Source organism: Neolamprologus brichardi, chromosome 10, assembly GCF_056152115.1.
Source record: "Neolamprologus brichardi isolate AB-2024 chromosome 10, ASM5615211v1, whole genome shotgun sequence".
In the NCBI taxonomy this organism is placed as follows: Eukaryota; Metazoa; Chordata; class Actinopteri; order Cichliformes; family Cichlidae; genus Neolamprologus; species Neolamprologus brichardi.
The window spans coordinates 23,209,468-23,227,651 of NC_142113.1; the positions used below are offsets into that span (position 1 = coordinate 23,209,468).

An 18,184-nucleotide genomic window follows, 5' to 3' on the forward strand; every position below is an offset into this window, starting at 1 on the left:
ATGTAAACTTCCCAATGCTGCCAAATGCCCAATAAGGGACCGGCCTGGTTTTGAATGATATCTGCTCCCACTTCATAGCGTGGGGCGATCTTGTCAGTAAGATGGATGACCAACTCTGAGCGTCTTAGCATGACGGGCATAAAGAGGAAATGCAATGTAAGCATGTCTTGCATGCCCCAGTCCCACTACTCAGCCATTCTCCTCTCGACCTTGGCTTGCTCAATTAGCAGTGGGAGGCAGGAAATAGTGCAGTCCTGACTATGGATGGATGTGTTTTACAGTTAGTAGTTAATGGCTGCAAATGTTAATATATAATCAGTGGCTGCACTAAAGAACTATGGCCAAAAGGAAATCCAACTGCATTGCAGTAAGCAACATACTTCACATATTTAATGAAGATCATCATCTACATCATCATGTATAGGTAAGGATGTAGGTCTCTGCATAACTATATATTATAAAATGTGGAAAGACTGTCACTACCTATGTGTCTGTTCTCACAGGTAGGCAATAAGAAAACTTATAACGCTTTTGACTATTCAAGAATATGAACTCTGTATTCATAGCTGGCATGAAACAATACAATAAAGTACACTAAGATCTGCACAGACTCAGAATGGAACACTAGAGGGACATTATACATGGAGAATTATGGACGCTAATTACTATTTCCATATAATTTTAAAAGCTATTATGGTGCAGCAGTCTCAGCTGGACTATAAAGAGACTTTCACCTGGGGCACCTGGTGGAAACAGTTCTGGTGCCAAGAAGTGGTTACAACTTCTTGTCAACTCAGTATGAACACTGACTCCATGGTGGCAACTATAGGGAAACAAGCAATATGAGGCAATTTCAAGGTGATGGTCTATACAGTAAGAGAAGATCAGCATTGGGTGATTTTTAATAGCTGAGGGGGGGCGGGGGCTGAATAGGAAATCAGATTTTTCTCAATGTGGAAATTCACTACAGAAGTATTAATGAGTAAAGATTCGTGGAAAAAAGGGAAACCTCAGCCCCCGCTACAGCAGCCCACGAAACGTGCCTCTCTCAAGACGCACGCGGGTGGCCAGCTCTTGAACAGGAGGTCAGCCGCTCATCAGTGTAAGCAGCCCAGTAGCAGCAACCCCCCCGCTAAAATATCTGTTTCGTCGGCTCTGTCGTCTGTCCTGTTGTCCTCCAGAAGCACAGCGCAGGATTTCGCATTGTCGGCACATCCCGCAAGTCACGTCTTCCCGTGTGGTACCATTTGTTTCCCGTGGCAGATGTCCCGGTGCGTCGTCGTCCGAACACGGGACTACAAGTGATGCTTTGAGCAACACTGTTGCTCTTCACCTCTCTGCAGCAAAGCGGACTCGAAATGGTCCTATGCTCAACTAAGGTAGGTAGGTGCCCACGGCTGTCCTGCATGGAAGCGTGGGGATACTTTATATTCAGCGCATGCTTTCCTATTTGATCAGATAAGGGCTCTCGGCACAATGTCCTCTGCGGGGTGCTCAGCACTGCGGCTTCCCGCACTACTTTTTTGAATATTTCACATTTACCCAAGAGGGACATTCACCTTCGCGGTGGTGACCTTATCACGCAGTCTCAGGATGACATTCATTAACGGGCTTCCCCAAAGGACTGCATGCAGGCAGTTTACCTACATATCACATTTTAGACCCTCGTTCTTCCTGAAGATACTGACAGGCACTAAAGCGTGACATTAAAGGATTTAATGGAAAACCACTGAAATATGATACGATGTGTTAGGAAATTATCATGCCATTTAATCACTTCAAGTCACTTCTTTGCAACTCATAATTGCATTGTGCATAACTGTTCTGTAAAAACTGATTTTTTCTTTTCTTTTCTTTGTGGAAAAAAAAATAGAGAGAGAAACTTTTGAAATCTCCTGTCCTAAAAAGGCATCTGAATGGATTCCATTCACAGTACATAACACCACCCTAAATCAAGCCTGCAGCTTTTTTGCTCTTAATGGAAAAAACCTTACCCTTCATCACACTTGCACTGTTCTGTGGGATGTGCTTATGATTAAAATATATAAATTCAATTATTGATAAATGATGGGGAAAGTAAAGGAGGAAGGAATGAAGGGGTAGGAAGTGGAAAAGAGATCTGGATATGTAAGAAATGCAAATAGCAGTTATTTTTTTACCTCTTTCACTAACTAAGTAAATTTCCTAACCAAGCCTCAGTGAGTTGTTTATGTACTGCTGCTATTAAAGTTTGTTTATTGATATCTTTAAAGTCTGCTGCTTCTTCCCCCCCCCCCCCCCCCCCCTCCCTCTCTGTCCCGCCTTCTCTCACTCCGATGGTGGTGTCATGTTTGCCTGGCATCCTGCACAGGTTAGACTCTCAGTCATCAGAGGGTCAGAGGCAGAGGCACATCATCCACCCGTCTCCTGGCTTGGACGAGCTGCCCGTCTGCCTGCAGTCGCCTGAACAGCAGCGAAGACAGACAGGGAACGTACGCTGTAGTTGTGCTGCCTGTGTGTGTGTGTTTGTGTGTGTTTATGTGTGCGTGTCAGCACTTCAGTGCCTTCAGTGTTTTCCCAAGTCCTTCAGTCTCTGTGGACGCGTGTATGGATCCAGTGATGTGTGGTTGTGTCGAGGTGGGCAGTTAAGAGGAAGACGGGACCTATTCAAGTCAGCAAAACGCAATCGAGCACGTGAGGCTGTCTGTGTGTATGTGTGTGTGTTTGGGGCCAGTTGTTGACCAGGCTATGAGTGAGTCTCAGAGGGAGAGCTGTTCGGTGCTGAGTTGAGTTGAGCACAACAGGAAAAATCCACAAGAGAAGCAACCATGGGGCTTGGACAGTCCAGCAAGGCTCCAGTCACAGAAGACACAGATGAGGGTGAGTATTAAACCTTTAAAATAGTTCTTGTTTCACTTCTTTTCTACTTTTAGTGTCTTTACTTTGAGATTAACATCTAAACGAAACCAAAGACAGCAGAGGATGGGAGCAGGATTCACCACCACTGAGTGATTGCCCTAACCTGTCTTTTCTTCAGCTTTTTTTTTTGATGTGCAAAGATGTTTCCATCCTCTTTCCAAGATTAAGAGCACTTACAGTTAATGCATAGAAGTGTAATATGCTGATTAGGTCTGCCGCCACTCCTCATCAGTAAGGAAAAAGAGGAATACCTCTTGATATACAACTGTTTAGCTTTAATATGACCACAATAGTGTATATTTTTTTGCAAATATTCTTATAGTTAGGCGAACAGGAGAGAAAAACAAAAGCTGTTTACTGAATGCCAAAGACATTCATCAAATCTCATCTGTTTTTTTCTTTAATTCTTTATTCTTTACATCTATCATTATCGATCACCCAAGTCTTGCATGGTTAAGAATTGTTTTTCTTTTTCAGGCTGGTTGCAGTCAAGGGAGCCTTTGATAGGACTAGTACTTTAACTCGGGAAGCTCCTGGTTTGAATAAATTTTCTTTTTCTTTGTGTCCTGAGTAGATAATAGTCTGTGATGTTATTGATCTGAGTCAGTCTCGGAAATTAATTCCACTCTGGCTGAACCCCAAGGCCTTCAAAAAAGTCTGTGTTACATGAGTCAGTAATTTAGTCAGAAGTGGAGTGGTTTTTCCAGGTTTTCTTACATTCTTCTCTATATCCAGTATATCAGGTGATGTGATACATTTGTGTCTTTTTATAAAGTTGCAGACTAAGGCTGCATTTAGCCAAAGGTTTAAGCCAGGGCAAGATGCTACTCTACTCTCCTAAGTATCATTAGAATTTTAGAAACATAGCTGTTATGTGACCAACCAGAGTCCGGTTTTTCACTCTGGCCCACACTCTCTAATGAAATCTGTTGTTTTCTCTTTTTCAATCGAGGCAACCTTTATCAAAGATCAAGTAATTATTCATGGTTAACCCTGATGCTTAGTCATCTCGTGTGCTATTCTGGAAATGTCATTCATATTGGAGCTCCTCTGAACTCTCGAGTTAATGCCATAGTGTACCTTCTTTGACACTTCTCTTTCTCACAAATAAAGCGTGGGTGATTTCACTGAAAGAGGATGAATATAAAACACATTGTTGAGAAACATTGTTTTGATTTTTTTAATAGCCCTGCATCCTCGAAAAAAAAGCAACCCGTCACTGATGAAAGTCCCGTGAGCGACAGGAAGAGATAGGTGTCCCTTACTTTACTGTTGTATCCCCTCATTGCTCTATACTGTCTAGATTACCCAAGATACCTGAAACCCAGTGTAATTAGGGGAACAAGGGGGATATTAAAGAAGGTGAGGAAAGATTATTGGAGAAAGAGACAGAAAAGTGAGCGACTGCTCCACATACAATGGGTCAAGTTGGGTTTTTTTGGGTTTTTTTTTTTTGTTGCATGGCTTAAAGGTAGGGCAAGCGCGACTTCCAATATTATTTGACCTCCTAACCTGCCAAGAATCTCCACTTCGAATCTTTTCTTTTGACAATTGTCGGTGGTCTGCATGTTAATAATGTGCTCGCTGCTTTGAGTAGCAATAAAGATGCAAATTGAAGTGTCGCTTCATGCTTCAGAAGCGTCAAAGGTCGCTGTGAGGTGATACCAGTCGCAAACCAGTTTGTTTGTAAAGTGAACATTTATAAATGGTCATATTTCAAAATCTTAGACTATCATTGTGTGTCAGATAAAAAAAATTATGTGTTGATTCTCTATACATTACACCTGTATATAAAGAGATAAATGATTTCTCGTTTATTCTGTTGTTAGCCTTAAGGGAGCTAACAGTAGTTTGGAGCTTCTAACACCGCCAACAAATATCAGGCCCAAGGCTTCCTGTTGTGTCTGTTGGCACTGTTTGCACATGCAGCTAATTTACATTTAAAAACCTATTAAAAAACGAAATAGTTGCTAGATAACAGCCGATGGTTTCAAAAGTGCACTTAAATAGATGCAATCTGTTGTTTCCTCTCAGTTCATGCAGCTAAAGCCTGGTCAAACACGATTGGTCAGTGCAGCCCAGACTGCAAACGGAAACCAGAAACCTTCCACTTATCTACAGGTTATTTATACTCACATGCAGAGATTTATGGAGATTAGTAACTGACACAAATGAATGTGAGATTGCGCGCTTAATCGAAATACGCAGCTATGCAAACATAGATATATTTCAGTTTGTGCCATTTTCATGTGCATCCCCTTTCTTTTTCCCCACTCAACCGCAAATGCATTTAAAGCAATAGTAAGAAAACGTAGAAAAAAATAGACATAAACTAAACCCAAACATTTTTTAAATGCATTTTTTGCTCATTGATAAATCCGACCCTGTAATCAATTTATCTGTGGAATAATCTGTTTTCTGTGCTGGCGTCAGTGCATATTTTCTAGCTTACACTCAACCCATATTAGGTGATTTACACAGAGGTGTGTGCATGAAGGTGAACTCTGTCAAGACACGTTTATCTCCCCTGGGGAATGATGGGTGTACTTCATGTGTCCCTTATGACACGTGCACGCGCTTCCTTGTGCAATCCGGAGACTCTAGTATATTGATGAGTCCTGTTTACACCTTCCCATACTTTAGTGAGATTAGAGCAGACTGACCAGCTGATTCTGTTTCAGTTGTCAGAGCAACTGTTCTAGAAAAGGATGATATTTGAAATGTTCCCAGCCTGGGCACACTCGGGCCGAGTAAGAAAGAGTACGTAGCAGTCGTGCTGAGAGTGTGAGAGACTGTGCGAGGCTCAAACTGACCAAGCGTGATTATTTCAATCAAAACTGATAAGCACATGTCAGTCAGATTCAAATTGACTAGCAGATGAGTGCCAGAGTCAGTCACATGACTTCCTCAGCTAGTTTAAGTCATGGAAACGCTGTCAATTTGCCAATTCCACTCATATGCAGACTTGAATCATTACATGCTCTGTTACTCACGTGTCCATCACATTAAACCATTCAAAGCACTGCTAGTAAATTATGAGTCTCCCCCTTGCTCTCACAGCCTCTCTTTCTGTGTCTGCCTTTGTCTCTCTCGCTCAATCTCTTGCTCTCTCTGTAGTTTGTTTGCTTCCAACCACAATCACAACTGTCTTTCTAAATAAAAAAAAAAAAACTAAACAAAAAACATAAGCTCAGCAGAAAAAAATGACTATGTTTACTAAAAGTGTGGCTCTATATGCTGAGTTTACGCAAGTGCATCAGTATATCGGCTGCTACAAGCATGCATGTGCATCACAAAGCAGACCTCATATGGAATAGGTTGTGTAAACACTCCAGTGCCGATAGTGTGAGACGAGGATGTGCCAGATATACGTGACTAACAGAGCATAACATTAACTGTCACATCCAATACATCTAGTGACTGCAGGCTGAGTGAGTGCGTGCGCGCACGGTACACTGCTGCAAAAGAGGCAGGTAATGTTTTAGGTCAGCGCTATATGTCAAAAAGCAAACGTGTTTTTGATAATGATTGTGAATGCAGCCGATAATTCACGCGCGCGTGCCTCTTCCCTCTGTCTGTGTGTGAGTGTGTGACCACGCTCGCGCGCAGACAGATGAGTGGAAAGAGTGGGCAGCAGCTGTTCCATCCTCGGGGAAACAGCGGAGAGGGAAAACCTTCTGTCCTGGTTGTCATGACAGCAAGAAACAAACACCCCCATCCGGTTCCAATTGGCGATAAATGTTGCTGATAAATGGAAACTGAGATATGGAGTTAAGCTGCGGTTCAGGTTGCGTCTGTCTTTGTGTGTGGGTGAGACACAGGGAGCGAGGGAAGGATGCAAAAGCTGGCAGCAAAGAAGCAGAGCTACTGAAATGCTTAGGTTGTCTGAAATGGGTGTTTAGGAACAGACATCATATCAGACATCTTTGTGGCTGAAGGTTATTTCATTTCTCTGTCACATTAGAAACCTGCGACTTCTGGTTGCCCGGGAGACCTCCATCTGTTTCAGCATGACTGGTGCATTGTTCTAAAATGAGCTTAAAGCAAACCTCACAGTGAACCTACTGTAACTGGTGTGACACATGCAGGTTTTTGCATTTATAATACATCAGTGACCTAGTTTTAAAGGATGCACACTTGTAATTTCACTTCCTAAAGGTTTGTATCTGCCCCTAAGTTATTTGCAAGTAGTTCACTTTTAGTCCTCATGAAGCTTTCTCAAGCACAGTTCTTATCACGTTTACTAGCCCACCTATCAAGAAAACAACAAAACAGAAATGCTTTAGAAATCTGCCAAAAACATGCTTTGATAATTTTTTTTTATAAAACAGCAAATTTAGAAAATTCTGGATAACTACAAATATATTTTAGTATTAAAAATAACATTTAATTTAAGAGTGTTCGCATACTTGTGGCTTAACCTTTACAGAAAATTAAAAAAAAGTTAATACTGTAAATTTAGGGTATAAACCTTACAGGTTGTGATCCAATGACTTTCAAGAACACAGCTCTGTAACCGAGGATACAATGTCATGCCACGGATTCATTTTGATGGTGAATGAGTAAAAACAACACATCAAAAAAACAAATCTATAACACCATCTTGTTACAGTTACATACATAATATTTTAGGTCTGAATTTCTGTTTTAGTTTTGTGTTGATTCTAAGAAACTGTTTTTTTTTCTCCTTGCTTATGCCAACAGTTAATTTCGACCATTTCCAGATCTTAAGGGCAATAGGAAAAGGGAGCTTCGGAAAGGTAAGTTTCTTTTCATAAGAAATTGAAATATAAACCCAGATTAGCTGGAAACAACAGTAAAACACACACACACACACACACACACACACACACACACACACACACACACACACACACACCTTGATCTGTCTTTGTTTTGTTTTCTTGCAATTTCTGCACACTTGCACTTTATGTTGTCCTGTGTTGATTGTCTGTTATATGTACCACCATGGTCTTGGAGGAACGTCTCGCTTCACTGTGTACTGTACCACTGCACATGGTTGAAATGACAATAAAGCCACTTGACTTGACTTGACTCAACTTGACAATACACACTTCCAGAAGACTGGTGTTGCTTAAGATGTCGCCCAGCAAATAATTTGAGAGAATACTGCAACAACAAATATATAAGGGAACTATAAAACTATCAATTTTATGGTTGAATTATTGAAATGTAAAAAATCAGTCACAAAATTAAAAAAAAAAAGTTATTACATATAAAACTAAGTTTGTGTTTGTTGTGACAGCATGCAGGCAAACCTCTCAGGTCGTTCCTAAGTTCCATGTAATCCTAGAGCTGCAGCCACTGATTAGTGTCATGGCTTATTAATTTGCTAATTTTCTACATTATTCACTGTGAAATTAATGGCCATTTTAATTCCCTAAAGCCAAAGTAGATGGATGTTTTTTGACCAATAGTCCATCCAGTTTACCGTCAGATTATCTGATAGAATCTGCACAATGTAGAGGCTGAAATGAGGAAAATTTGATGTTTTGCTTACAAACTGATAATACAACTAATAATGAATTCTCAGTATGGCCCCCGTTTTTCTTTCAGCAAATCAACCACTTGTTTGAGTTCTGCATGATTTAATTTCCTCTAAGCACAGAGCACAGCATGTTGTCGTAAATAAAACCACACCCCGAGACGTGGTAAAAGTTTTAACAGCAGCACCATGTTAAGCCAAGTGCCGCATAGTAATTCACATCAGCACCTACAGTACATGTAAGCACATATAGAGATGCAGGCACTCCCATGCACATGCATACACACAACAGAGACCCACACAATATCGACACTGTGTCCAGTGACAGATAAGCAGTCTAATCACAGTAGATGGCAAGCTGTTCAATGGGAGGAGTGATGTGATCAGGGTTTGGCTGATTAACTGTGCCAGCTGGTCCGCAGATCGCTCTCTTAGCAGCAATCACTGGTTTATTGACGCTTGTAGCTCAGACAAACATGACTACAAAAAAGTCTAGTGTTATTACAACTCTACATGTTAATAAAAATGCATGTGTTTCCCTGTTTGAGTCGTCATATACCGTCTGTATGCATTTGATACACAAACAGCAGCTTTTCACATCGTAATGGGTTGTTATATTCTGCTGTTTCTTTTTGCTGGATCATATAATTAATGCTATTTATTTGAGAAAACTGACTGCATTCCCCACTGACACACACTAGCAATTCTAATGAGTGCTAACCTGATGTTTCCCATCTCTAAAATGCTAAATATGCTGGTGTGAAAAGTTAAACATCTTAAGCGGGGATTAAATTCTTAATCACTGGCTTAAAGACAAATCTTTTCCTCCCGAACTTTCCATCCAACCTTTTTCGGTAGACTGTGTTTCTGGTTATTGCAGGAGTGTTTCAAATGGTCCACCTCTTCCTTTGTCGGTGGAAAAATAAGTTTTGTATGGATGAATGATGGAAACATAAGTCATAATGTAAATTTGTTAGTATGAGTATTTTTAAAACAGAATGCTGTTTTTTTGATTCATATCACAAATAATGAATTAATAATCAATCGGGACACAATGTGTCATAGCAATGAGGAATTTACCTTACGCCATGTTGTCACATGTGATCTTGTCACTTAAGGTCTGCATTGTGCAGAAGAAAGATACCAAGAAGATGTATGCCATGAAGTACATGAACAAGTTAAAATGCGTGGAGCGGAACGAAGTGAGGAACGTCCTCAAAGAACTCCAGATCATGCAGAACCTTGAACATCCTTTCCTGGTCAACTTTTGGTAAGTCATCATGCTGTAATAAGTGCAGTTGTGGTCAGAGGTTTGCATGCACTCATTATGGGCAATGTCATTGTAATTAGCATGCATCAGCATACATCCTTAATGACTTTGAACAATAAGAATTGGGCGCACAAGTTTTGGATTTTGGATTTTCTCTAAGTCACATCGATACACTTTGCTTAAATCTTTTAGTACGTGATGTTTAAGGTTCTGCAGTGTCTTTTAACTTGTCAGGGCCGATTACAACTGGTAGTTGCTCTTTGCTAACATAAAAAGGATTTGTTTGATAGCACTCATTGGATTGACCAATGCACAGAACAATGACAATGTCCAAGGAACTCAGTGAAGATCTATCTGTATTTTATATTTAATCAAGTTGGGAAGGTATTTTAACTGGAGCCTTTTCCAAATGAGTGCAGATGCGTGTTTCAACAGGACAATGATCTCAAATACACAAGTGGATAAAGCATTCTTACATTAAGCTTACAGACTTTTTCCAAATCTCCGACCTGAACCCTGTTGAAAATTTGGGAATTATACTTAAAGCTGAGTCCATGCCAGGAACCTGAGCAGTTTAAATGAACTCTACTAATTCTGAAAGAATAGTGGTCAAATATCCAGGCAGGTTGAAGGCTACCAAAACATCTAGTCAGGATGCAACATTTTCAAGGCGATTTAACCAAATAAGAGTGGAGGTGCATGTATATATTTTGAGCCTGTATACATACTTTTGATCCAATGTGGATAACAGAAATGATTTCAAACTCGTGCATCCAATTCGTCCTGCTTAAAATCGGTAAAGATGCATGCTGTACAATCATTCCACCCTGGTAGAAGAACATTTCAAAGGCATCATTACATTCATGCCCATGATTAGTGGATATAAACTTCTGTAAACAACTGTATTTAGATGTTCGGTTTGATCTTTCTTTCATTCTGTATGTGTGTCTGATAGATTCATGAATGAATGAATGAGCAATCTTCCCAGGGTCATTTCTGTCAGAGATTTTGGGGACTCTGACAGAAATGTGTTTTTTTTTTAATTCCAGCTCAGAGTGTATTGAATTTAGCACTAAGTGACTTTAGCAGAATACTGCTGAATTCATTAAATATGTACACAAAAGGCTGCTGTGAAATTATGAATGCTTTCCATTTCAGCAGCTGATCTCAAAGGCTTGTGTTTCACACTGGTTATTGCCATCAGCTATAAATGTCCCGTTGTTGGTTTAGTAATGCATTCTTTCTCACTCATTTATTTTATATGGTGACTGGATCCTATCAAATCAGTAAATGCGCAGACCCAATGAAAGAGCGTCATCAATTAAACAAAACAACAAAAACAAACCCTTTTTACACAGTCTTGGAGTGAGCCTGCAGATTCATCCAGAAAGCTGTTGACCACTGAAGAACAGCAAATGTATCTCCTCTCTTGGCAGCTTCCCACTTGCCTCACTGCATCTCGGTTTGAGGAAATCTTTTATTCGACAACTGTACAAGCTCATTCAAACTGGGAATGCTAATCTAGGATGACTCATCAGGTACCTTTAACCAGCCATTCGTCATAATTTGAAAGCTAGAGTTTATTGAGCACCAAGAACCGTACTGAAGATGCCTGATAAGTATAGCTTGTTAAGTTTTCTTCTGAAAGGCGTCATTAATTCTTGATAAGCACTCCCACACTGCAACGTTTGAAAGGAAGCCACCCTGGTCTTCTGTCAAGCTGAGAGGCAGAAAGATGTCTTTCCAAAGACGAAGAAAAACAGCAACAACACTCACAGTCTGTTTTTTAAAGATTAAAACATAGTTGTTTGTTCAGTTCTGTTACAATGATAGTGATGATTATTATTATTATCATTTCCTCTTACATATTTTTTTGATTTTAAGGTATGTCCTTCTGAACACTTGTGAGGTATCAGGTATTTTGTTTTCTACTCTTTATCCATTGTGTCACTTTTATATAATTGATTACTAGTTTGGCAAAATTAATGCTATTTATTACCTATATAATGGAAATAAAACCTACTTTGGTGAGAATGAATAACTAGTCATTTAAGCACATTTTTTCAAAAAAGGAGAGGAGGAGAGGATAGATGGACACATGAAAACACAGAAAAAGAAAAGAAGACACAAGGCAGAGTGCAGTGCAGTCTGTGCAGTGTACGGACTCATCAGACAAACAATACCAGTGCTTGCTTTCTTGCTTGATTGCATGCTGTGTTGGATGAAAAAAAAAATTGGAAGTTAATGCTGTTGGCAGTGTAAGCCCCTCAGGGTGGGGGTGATATCCTCTAGAGATGTGCTTGGGTCAGCGCTATGCCCACTCTCTTTCTCTCCCTCTCTCCCTCCCTCTCTCTCTCTCTCTTTCATGTTGAGTTGGCATAAGTTATGATTGTCCTGAGGTAAGTGCTCAAGGTCAGAGAGAGGGAGAGATTACCTGCAAGCGTATGAACTGCACTGAGCCAGTTAGATGCAGAAAGCTGCCTCCTGGCTGTCCTCTCCTCTTCCTCTTTTCAGTCACCTCTTACGTGTCTTGTCTCACCTCTCCTATTTCACTCCCTCACCACCTGCTATACTTCCTTTATGCTTCTCTTGCTGCCACTGCACTTGTGACTGGGCATTGCCTCAGAATGTCTGGAAACTGGGCAGCCAAACAGCAATGCATTTGAGAGACAGGAGTGAAAACAAAGCTATTTATGCCATGTTATGCATTTAAAATGTAAAAAGTATTGGTTTTGATCGCACCACAAACAGTAAAGCAGCCAGTTGGGCATGAAAATCGTACATTGTGGTGTCAACCACTCGTTGGCATTACAATCCTTTGACTAAAAGGGAAGGGATACTGTACAGTCATGCTGCGAGAGACACAGAGAGGCTGCAAGTTTCAGCTTTTAGGCTTGCTGCCTGTTTAACTGTGGATTTAGCATTCGATGTGTTTGTTGATGAGGGTATAACACAGAGGAAGAACTTTTTTCAAACAGCTTGTTTGTTGCTTAGTGTATTGGAAGTGTTGAGCACTGGTTGCGCACTCGTTTTCTTTGTGAGCAACACTAGCCTCAAGCAGAGAAAGTCAGTCACGCAGTAATTTTGACTGTTGTGGACTTACTTTAGTACTTCAGAAGTCTCCATAATGACATCTAGGGCTGATCCAATCTCCCCGCAATAATACTGGTATCATTTTTTACAAATTTAATAAAAATGTCATATCGCTGTATCATTGCTATAGCAATGCTAATTCGCACAACAATGAGACGAGCCCAGGCATGTCTGAGAGCCAGAGCGGCCTCTGATGGCAGTTTAGTTGCTAAGAAGGGAGCTACTTCAACAACCTCCAGCAAACCACATTATGCTGCAAAATATGCAAGAAAATTGTTCCAGCTACAGGTGCAAACAACAAACTTGTTTCACCACTTGAGGCAAGAACACACACTAATGAGTACAGTCAGCCTACGAAGGAGGAGATACTAGCACTAGTTATACTCCATATGACAGAAAGGGCAAACAGTAGGTGGAAAATTCTGCTGTAGTTACGTGGTGGAAAAACAAGGCTTCAGGCAGCTGGTTAAAAAGCTCAACCTAAAATGTAACATCCCAGGCATAGATAATATTTTTCAGTTTTATTAAATGACAATATCGTGCAGACTCCTGAAGAGTTACAAGGTTAGGTTACTGTACTTTAGTTATTGAAGTGTTTGTCGGTGATGTTACAATTACTTAAAATTTCCAGGGAAACAGGCTAGGCCCTAGGCTGTGTCACTGGAGATAATGTTGTTGTTTCTCCTGCTGGCACCTCGTTTCAATTACGAACTGTGTCAACAGTGACAGAAGCTCATAGGAAAGAAGAAATGAAAATGCCCTTCATTTACTTACACTTAAACCTGTAAGTTGCCTGCATCAATAAAATGTTATTACAAATTTAATACCTTGATATAAAGTTTGACCTCTAATTGACATTGCTAAATTCTGGAACCAATACCTTCATGATATAACATGCCAATTATAAAAAAAAATAGTTGTATAACAGTCAAAGGCAGAAAGAAATAAGTACATTAGCAAAAGTCTGAGACATTGTGAAGTAAAAGCTTCATTTGCTTTAGGGAATCCCTCTTTTGCATTATGTAATCTTACTAATGCACTAGATTTCTATGCAGAAAAAGGCATCATTCATCATTTCTCATTCATGTGCATCTTTGTTCTCAGAAGCCACGATGTCCTCCCACAAACACACACATAAAAAGGCAAAAAAGAGGACTATTCGTCTAAGAATCCTTATATAAAAGGTTCCGCAAACCAGACACATTGTATTCTGCAGAACTACAGTCTGCTTAGAAACAGGATGCATTTTAGAAGATTGGCACGACCAAAGAAAAGCCCAGCTCCAGACTCGAATATCACGATTACTGTAATGAGGCCTTCTTGAACGTCAGGTACAAACAGTACCCTCGTGTATCTGCGAAATTTGTGTGTAAAATCCTCAATTTACTTTTAACACTGCAGCCATCGCTGAATGCTTGAAGGCAACATGTCAGCATGTCAATTATTTGGTCTTCAGTCAAGGTGACCTGAATCAGAAAATATCGGTTGCTGATTCCCTGAAGACGCAAGCACACAAGTAGGAAAACCTGCTGATAAAAAAATGCAAAAAAAGTAATTTATCATTTGCTAAATTATTGAAGTAGTATTTCTTATTGCTTGTTTAAGTGTAATAGTTTATATGTGTGAGGGCAAGAATTTAGCAATGCACTTCTTTTTTTTGTATGTGCTGAAGGAGCATTAGACGCAGACTGATGGAAGCTGTCAGTCACAGGGAGGTGTTGGAAGATTGGGTGGGAGGAAGGTCGGAAGGCTGTTGGCATCGATCCGGCATGTCACAGTCTGAGCGGTTGACTGTCTCTGCCCATTTCAAACAAGGTGTGGTGGTCAGATTAGGCGTGTGTGCATCTGTATAGTATTTATGTCTGATCACTATAATTGCATTACTCTGTGGTGAACAACAAAGTCCTGATTAGGCATTTTATCACTGAGATTCACTGGTGTGGTTGTTATGCTGCGGGAATTCAATAGATAAATGTTAATGAGCAAAAATCACTCAGCAGTTTAGAGGGAGTTTTAGTTCATTAACTTCACAAAAGGTGTATGGAAGATGGATTACCGCAAAGACCAAAAGTCTGTCGTAAGTGCTTCAATATTAAATTTAGTGTTAGAAATACAAGTGAGGCAGTGGCTATATTATTTTCCTTTTATTATTTAAGAATGTACTAGATGAGAGTTTCATTCAATACCGTATAGAAATTCAATTCAGTTTTATTTATATGGCTCTGATTCAACACAAAAGTCATCTCAGGGCGCTTTATATTGTGATGAAAATATAAGGCCTTTGGAAACTGCAGCATATTCAGTATTATTTCATTAGCTGTGTAGCCTTACATGTCATAACTGTTACCTTTGACAGAGTCCTTTTGTAAGGACACGTTACCATTAGGTTGTGAGCCCCTGTGGTTTCTTCCATTACTAAAATGGCCTGGGGTGTCTTTGCTTCTAAAAGCTCCATGGCGGATGCTCTCCCATTGACCGGCTGCCTGGAAGCCACCAAAGGGGTCACATTGAAATGCATGTGCAGCACAGTAGAGATAGGCACAGAAAGAAAGAATATTATGGAGGTGGGAGCGGTTAAAATACAAGCTGAGGAAACAGAGAGAGCTAGCGCGCCACGGAGACACCAGGGTCGATGCCAGGAAAGCGAATGAAAAGTTTTTCACAGTTTCAACGTAATGCACAGGTGCTAATCTGCAGCCTGATGACTCTTGGCTTCTGTCAGCCCACAACTGTGGTTGAAGCATCAACAGCGTTATTTGCGTGTGGATGTCTGTTCTTTCTGCAGGTGCAAAGGCAAATGGAGACGGGACTCCCATTACTGACTGGCTGATTATTTTCCATTTCATTCTTGTACAGCTTTTCATCTTCATGCCATTATGTTGTTTATGTCATCCATTATTAACGAGATTTGTGAAACTTTATCTGTCTAGCTGCTATTAATCTAGGATACAACAAAAAATGTGTTCAGAAAAGAAAAAGCAAACTACTACAGCTGTGATTGGACTACCACTTTTAAAAACAAGGTTATTTAGAAGGGGGGGGGGGTTTCTCTAAGTTGTTAGGATTGTTTTCGTTTACATACAGTGATCAGCGCAATGCACAGTTTTAACATGAGACAGCGTCAGTGGTAACTCAGGTAGCTTCTGTGACCCAGACTCTACCTGTGGCAAACAACATAATCAGTGCCATTTCTAATTCATTTTGACAGCAGTGGCAGCAGGTCACTAAAGACTTCATTCATATTCAACTGCCTTCCAAGTACCAGCTCCCCATGGTCAGAGAGCGACTGAGAGGGAGAGCACATTCACAGGCACCGTTTCTTTCTTTCTTTTTGAAGAGACAGTGCTGAACTAGCTGAATTATAGAGCTGTATTAGTACTAAGTCAGTCATCTCCAGATCGATGTTGATTATTATCAACTATCATTAAAAAAAACAAAACTTAATGCACTCTAATCGCAGCGCAAAAACCACAACCATAAAAACAGATAGGTCTGTGTGAGTGTACGATGGTTTGTCTCTTTTATGTGGAAGTCTTTGGCAAGTCAGTCACTCCTCCATTTCCACCCCACACCCCCATCCCCACCCCCCAATTATGGCTAAGCCCTTTCAGTTTTTACCACCTTGTCTCTTTGACGGAAATCCTAGTGGGACTGGAAAACATGGAAACCTCAGCCAAGCGTGAGAGTTGGTTTTCTACTCGATTAAACTGGTTTCACGGACGGCTCTAGAGTGATATCGATTAACTTGATGGCCTGGCTGCCCTGAAGCCAACACAAAGTTGTGAACTCATCAAGTAGTTGAACAAGTAATACATTGAACTTTCATATTAACGTATGTGTTATTACAATACATGGTTATACTGACCATTGATAATCTACCAACCAACTGAACCCATCCCTCAAAAAACTCTTGTATTTCTTTTTCCTTTAACAAATGACAAGAACATTTAAATCCTGTAATGCAGGTAAAGTGAGAGCGCCATCCACAGTTTGATTTTGAAACATTTAAAAAATGCATTTATGCTCACACACTGCTTTATTAGATACACCTTATTCCTTCTGTTACCTGCTTTAAGTCTTCATGGCCTCGATTCTGGAAGGTGCCGGTAACATTACTGCAGATTTTTAGCTGCACATCCATGATGCAAATCTCCTGCTCTACCACATCCCAAAGGTTCTCTGCTGGGTTGAGATCTGGTGACTGATGCCGTATGAGTACAGTGAACTCATTGTAATGTTCAATATCCAGTTTGAGATGATTTGAGCTTTGAAAAATGGTGCATTGTACTGCTAGACGCAACAGAAGATTAGCACACTGTGGTCATAAATGGAGGCACATGTTCAGCAACAATACTCAGGTAGGCTGTGGTGTTTAAATGATGCTCAGTTGCTAGTAAGGGGACTAAGCATTTATCCCCCACACCATAACCCCAACGCCAACATCCTGAATACAAGATACAAGGCAGCATGGATCAATGCTCTCATTTTGTTTTTATGCCAAATTCTGACACTTCTGTTCAAATGTTGAAGCAGAAACTAAGAATGACCAGAATATGCAACATTATTCTAATTTTCAGTTGTCCAGTTTTCCTTTGATGAGTAGTTATTTGAGTTATTGTTGCCTTCCTATCACCTCACTGCAATCTCATCCAGAGAACTATGCTCATTGGATATTTTCTCTATTTTTGGACCATTCTCTGTAAAACCCACAGATGGTTTTTCATGAAAATTCCAGTAGATCAGCAATTTCTGAAATACCCAGACTGGCCCATCTGGCACCAACAACCATGCCACATTCAAAGTTGCTTAAGTCACCTTTCTTCCCCATTTGGATGTTTGCTTTGAACTTTTGCAGGTGATCTTGACCATATCTGCATGCTTAAATGCATTTAGTATCTGGCATGTAATTGGTAATTAATGAACTAATTGGATGTATAATTAATTAAATGCAAAGAATAGGAATGTTCAATATTTGTGACCCTTTTTTCTCATATTTGTTTTTCAGTCTATTAAAATATACCTAAATCGACACAAACAGAAATCCATAAGATTGGCTCATGATATCTCTAGTATACATGACATAAAATAAATAATTATTAAATAGTTAGTAGTAATGAATAAATTAGCAAGAAGCACATTTAATTCAGATGTAAAGATCAATTCCCCTGTCATAAAAAAAGTTGCTGAACTTAGCATATTAGAAGAAATCATCTCATTGTATACATATTAAACAAGTAACTCCTTTTCTTGTTTTGTGGCCAAGAAAAAAGAGCAATTAATGTTCCGTTTGTGTCTCCTAAATACTTGTGACAGAGTCTCGTTGTATTCTTTACCTCCTTAAATTGGCTCAGTTAGAGTTATTTACACTCCATGTGCGTGTGAAAGAAAGAGAAAAACACTAAGGTAGAATAAGAGAG

At 40.0% G+C, this 18,184-nt stretch overlaps 1 protein-coding gene across 1 annotated transcript in view; it reads left to right on the forward strand.

Annotated features, from left to right (window-relative positions):
- The first annotated feature begins 1,064 nt into the window (after nt 1-1,064).
- stk32a (serine/threonine kinase 32A) overlaps nt 1,065-18,184 on the forward strand; it is a 67,274-nt gene continuing 50,154 nt past the window's right edge. The window contains exons 1-4 of the mRNA XM_087847421.1: nt 1,065-1,379; nt 2,351-2,859; nt 7,603-7,658; nt 9,523-9,674. Of these exons, the coding sequence (XP_087703547.1) occupies nt 2,808-2,859; nt 7,603-7,658; nt 9,523-9,674 (260 nt within the window). The 5' untranslated portion in view covers nt 1,065-1,379; nt 2,351-2,807. The remainder of the gene's footprint in view (nt 1,380-2,350; nt 2,860-7,602; nt 7,659-9,522; nt 9,675-18,184) is intronic.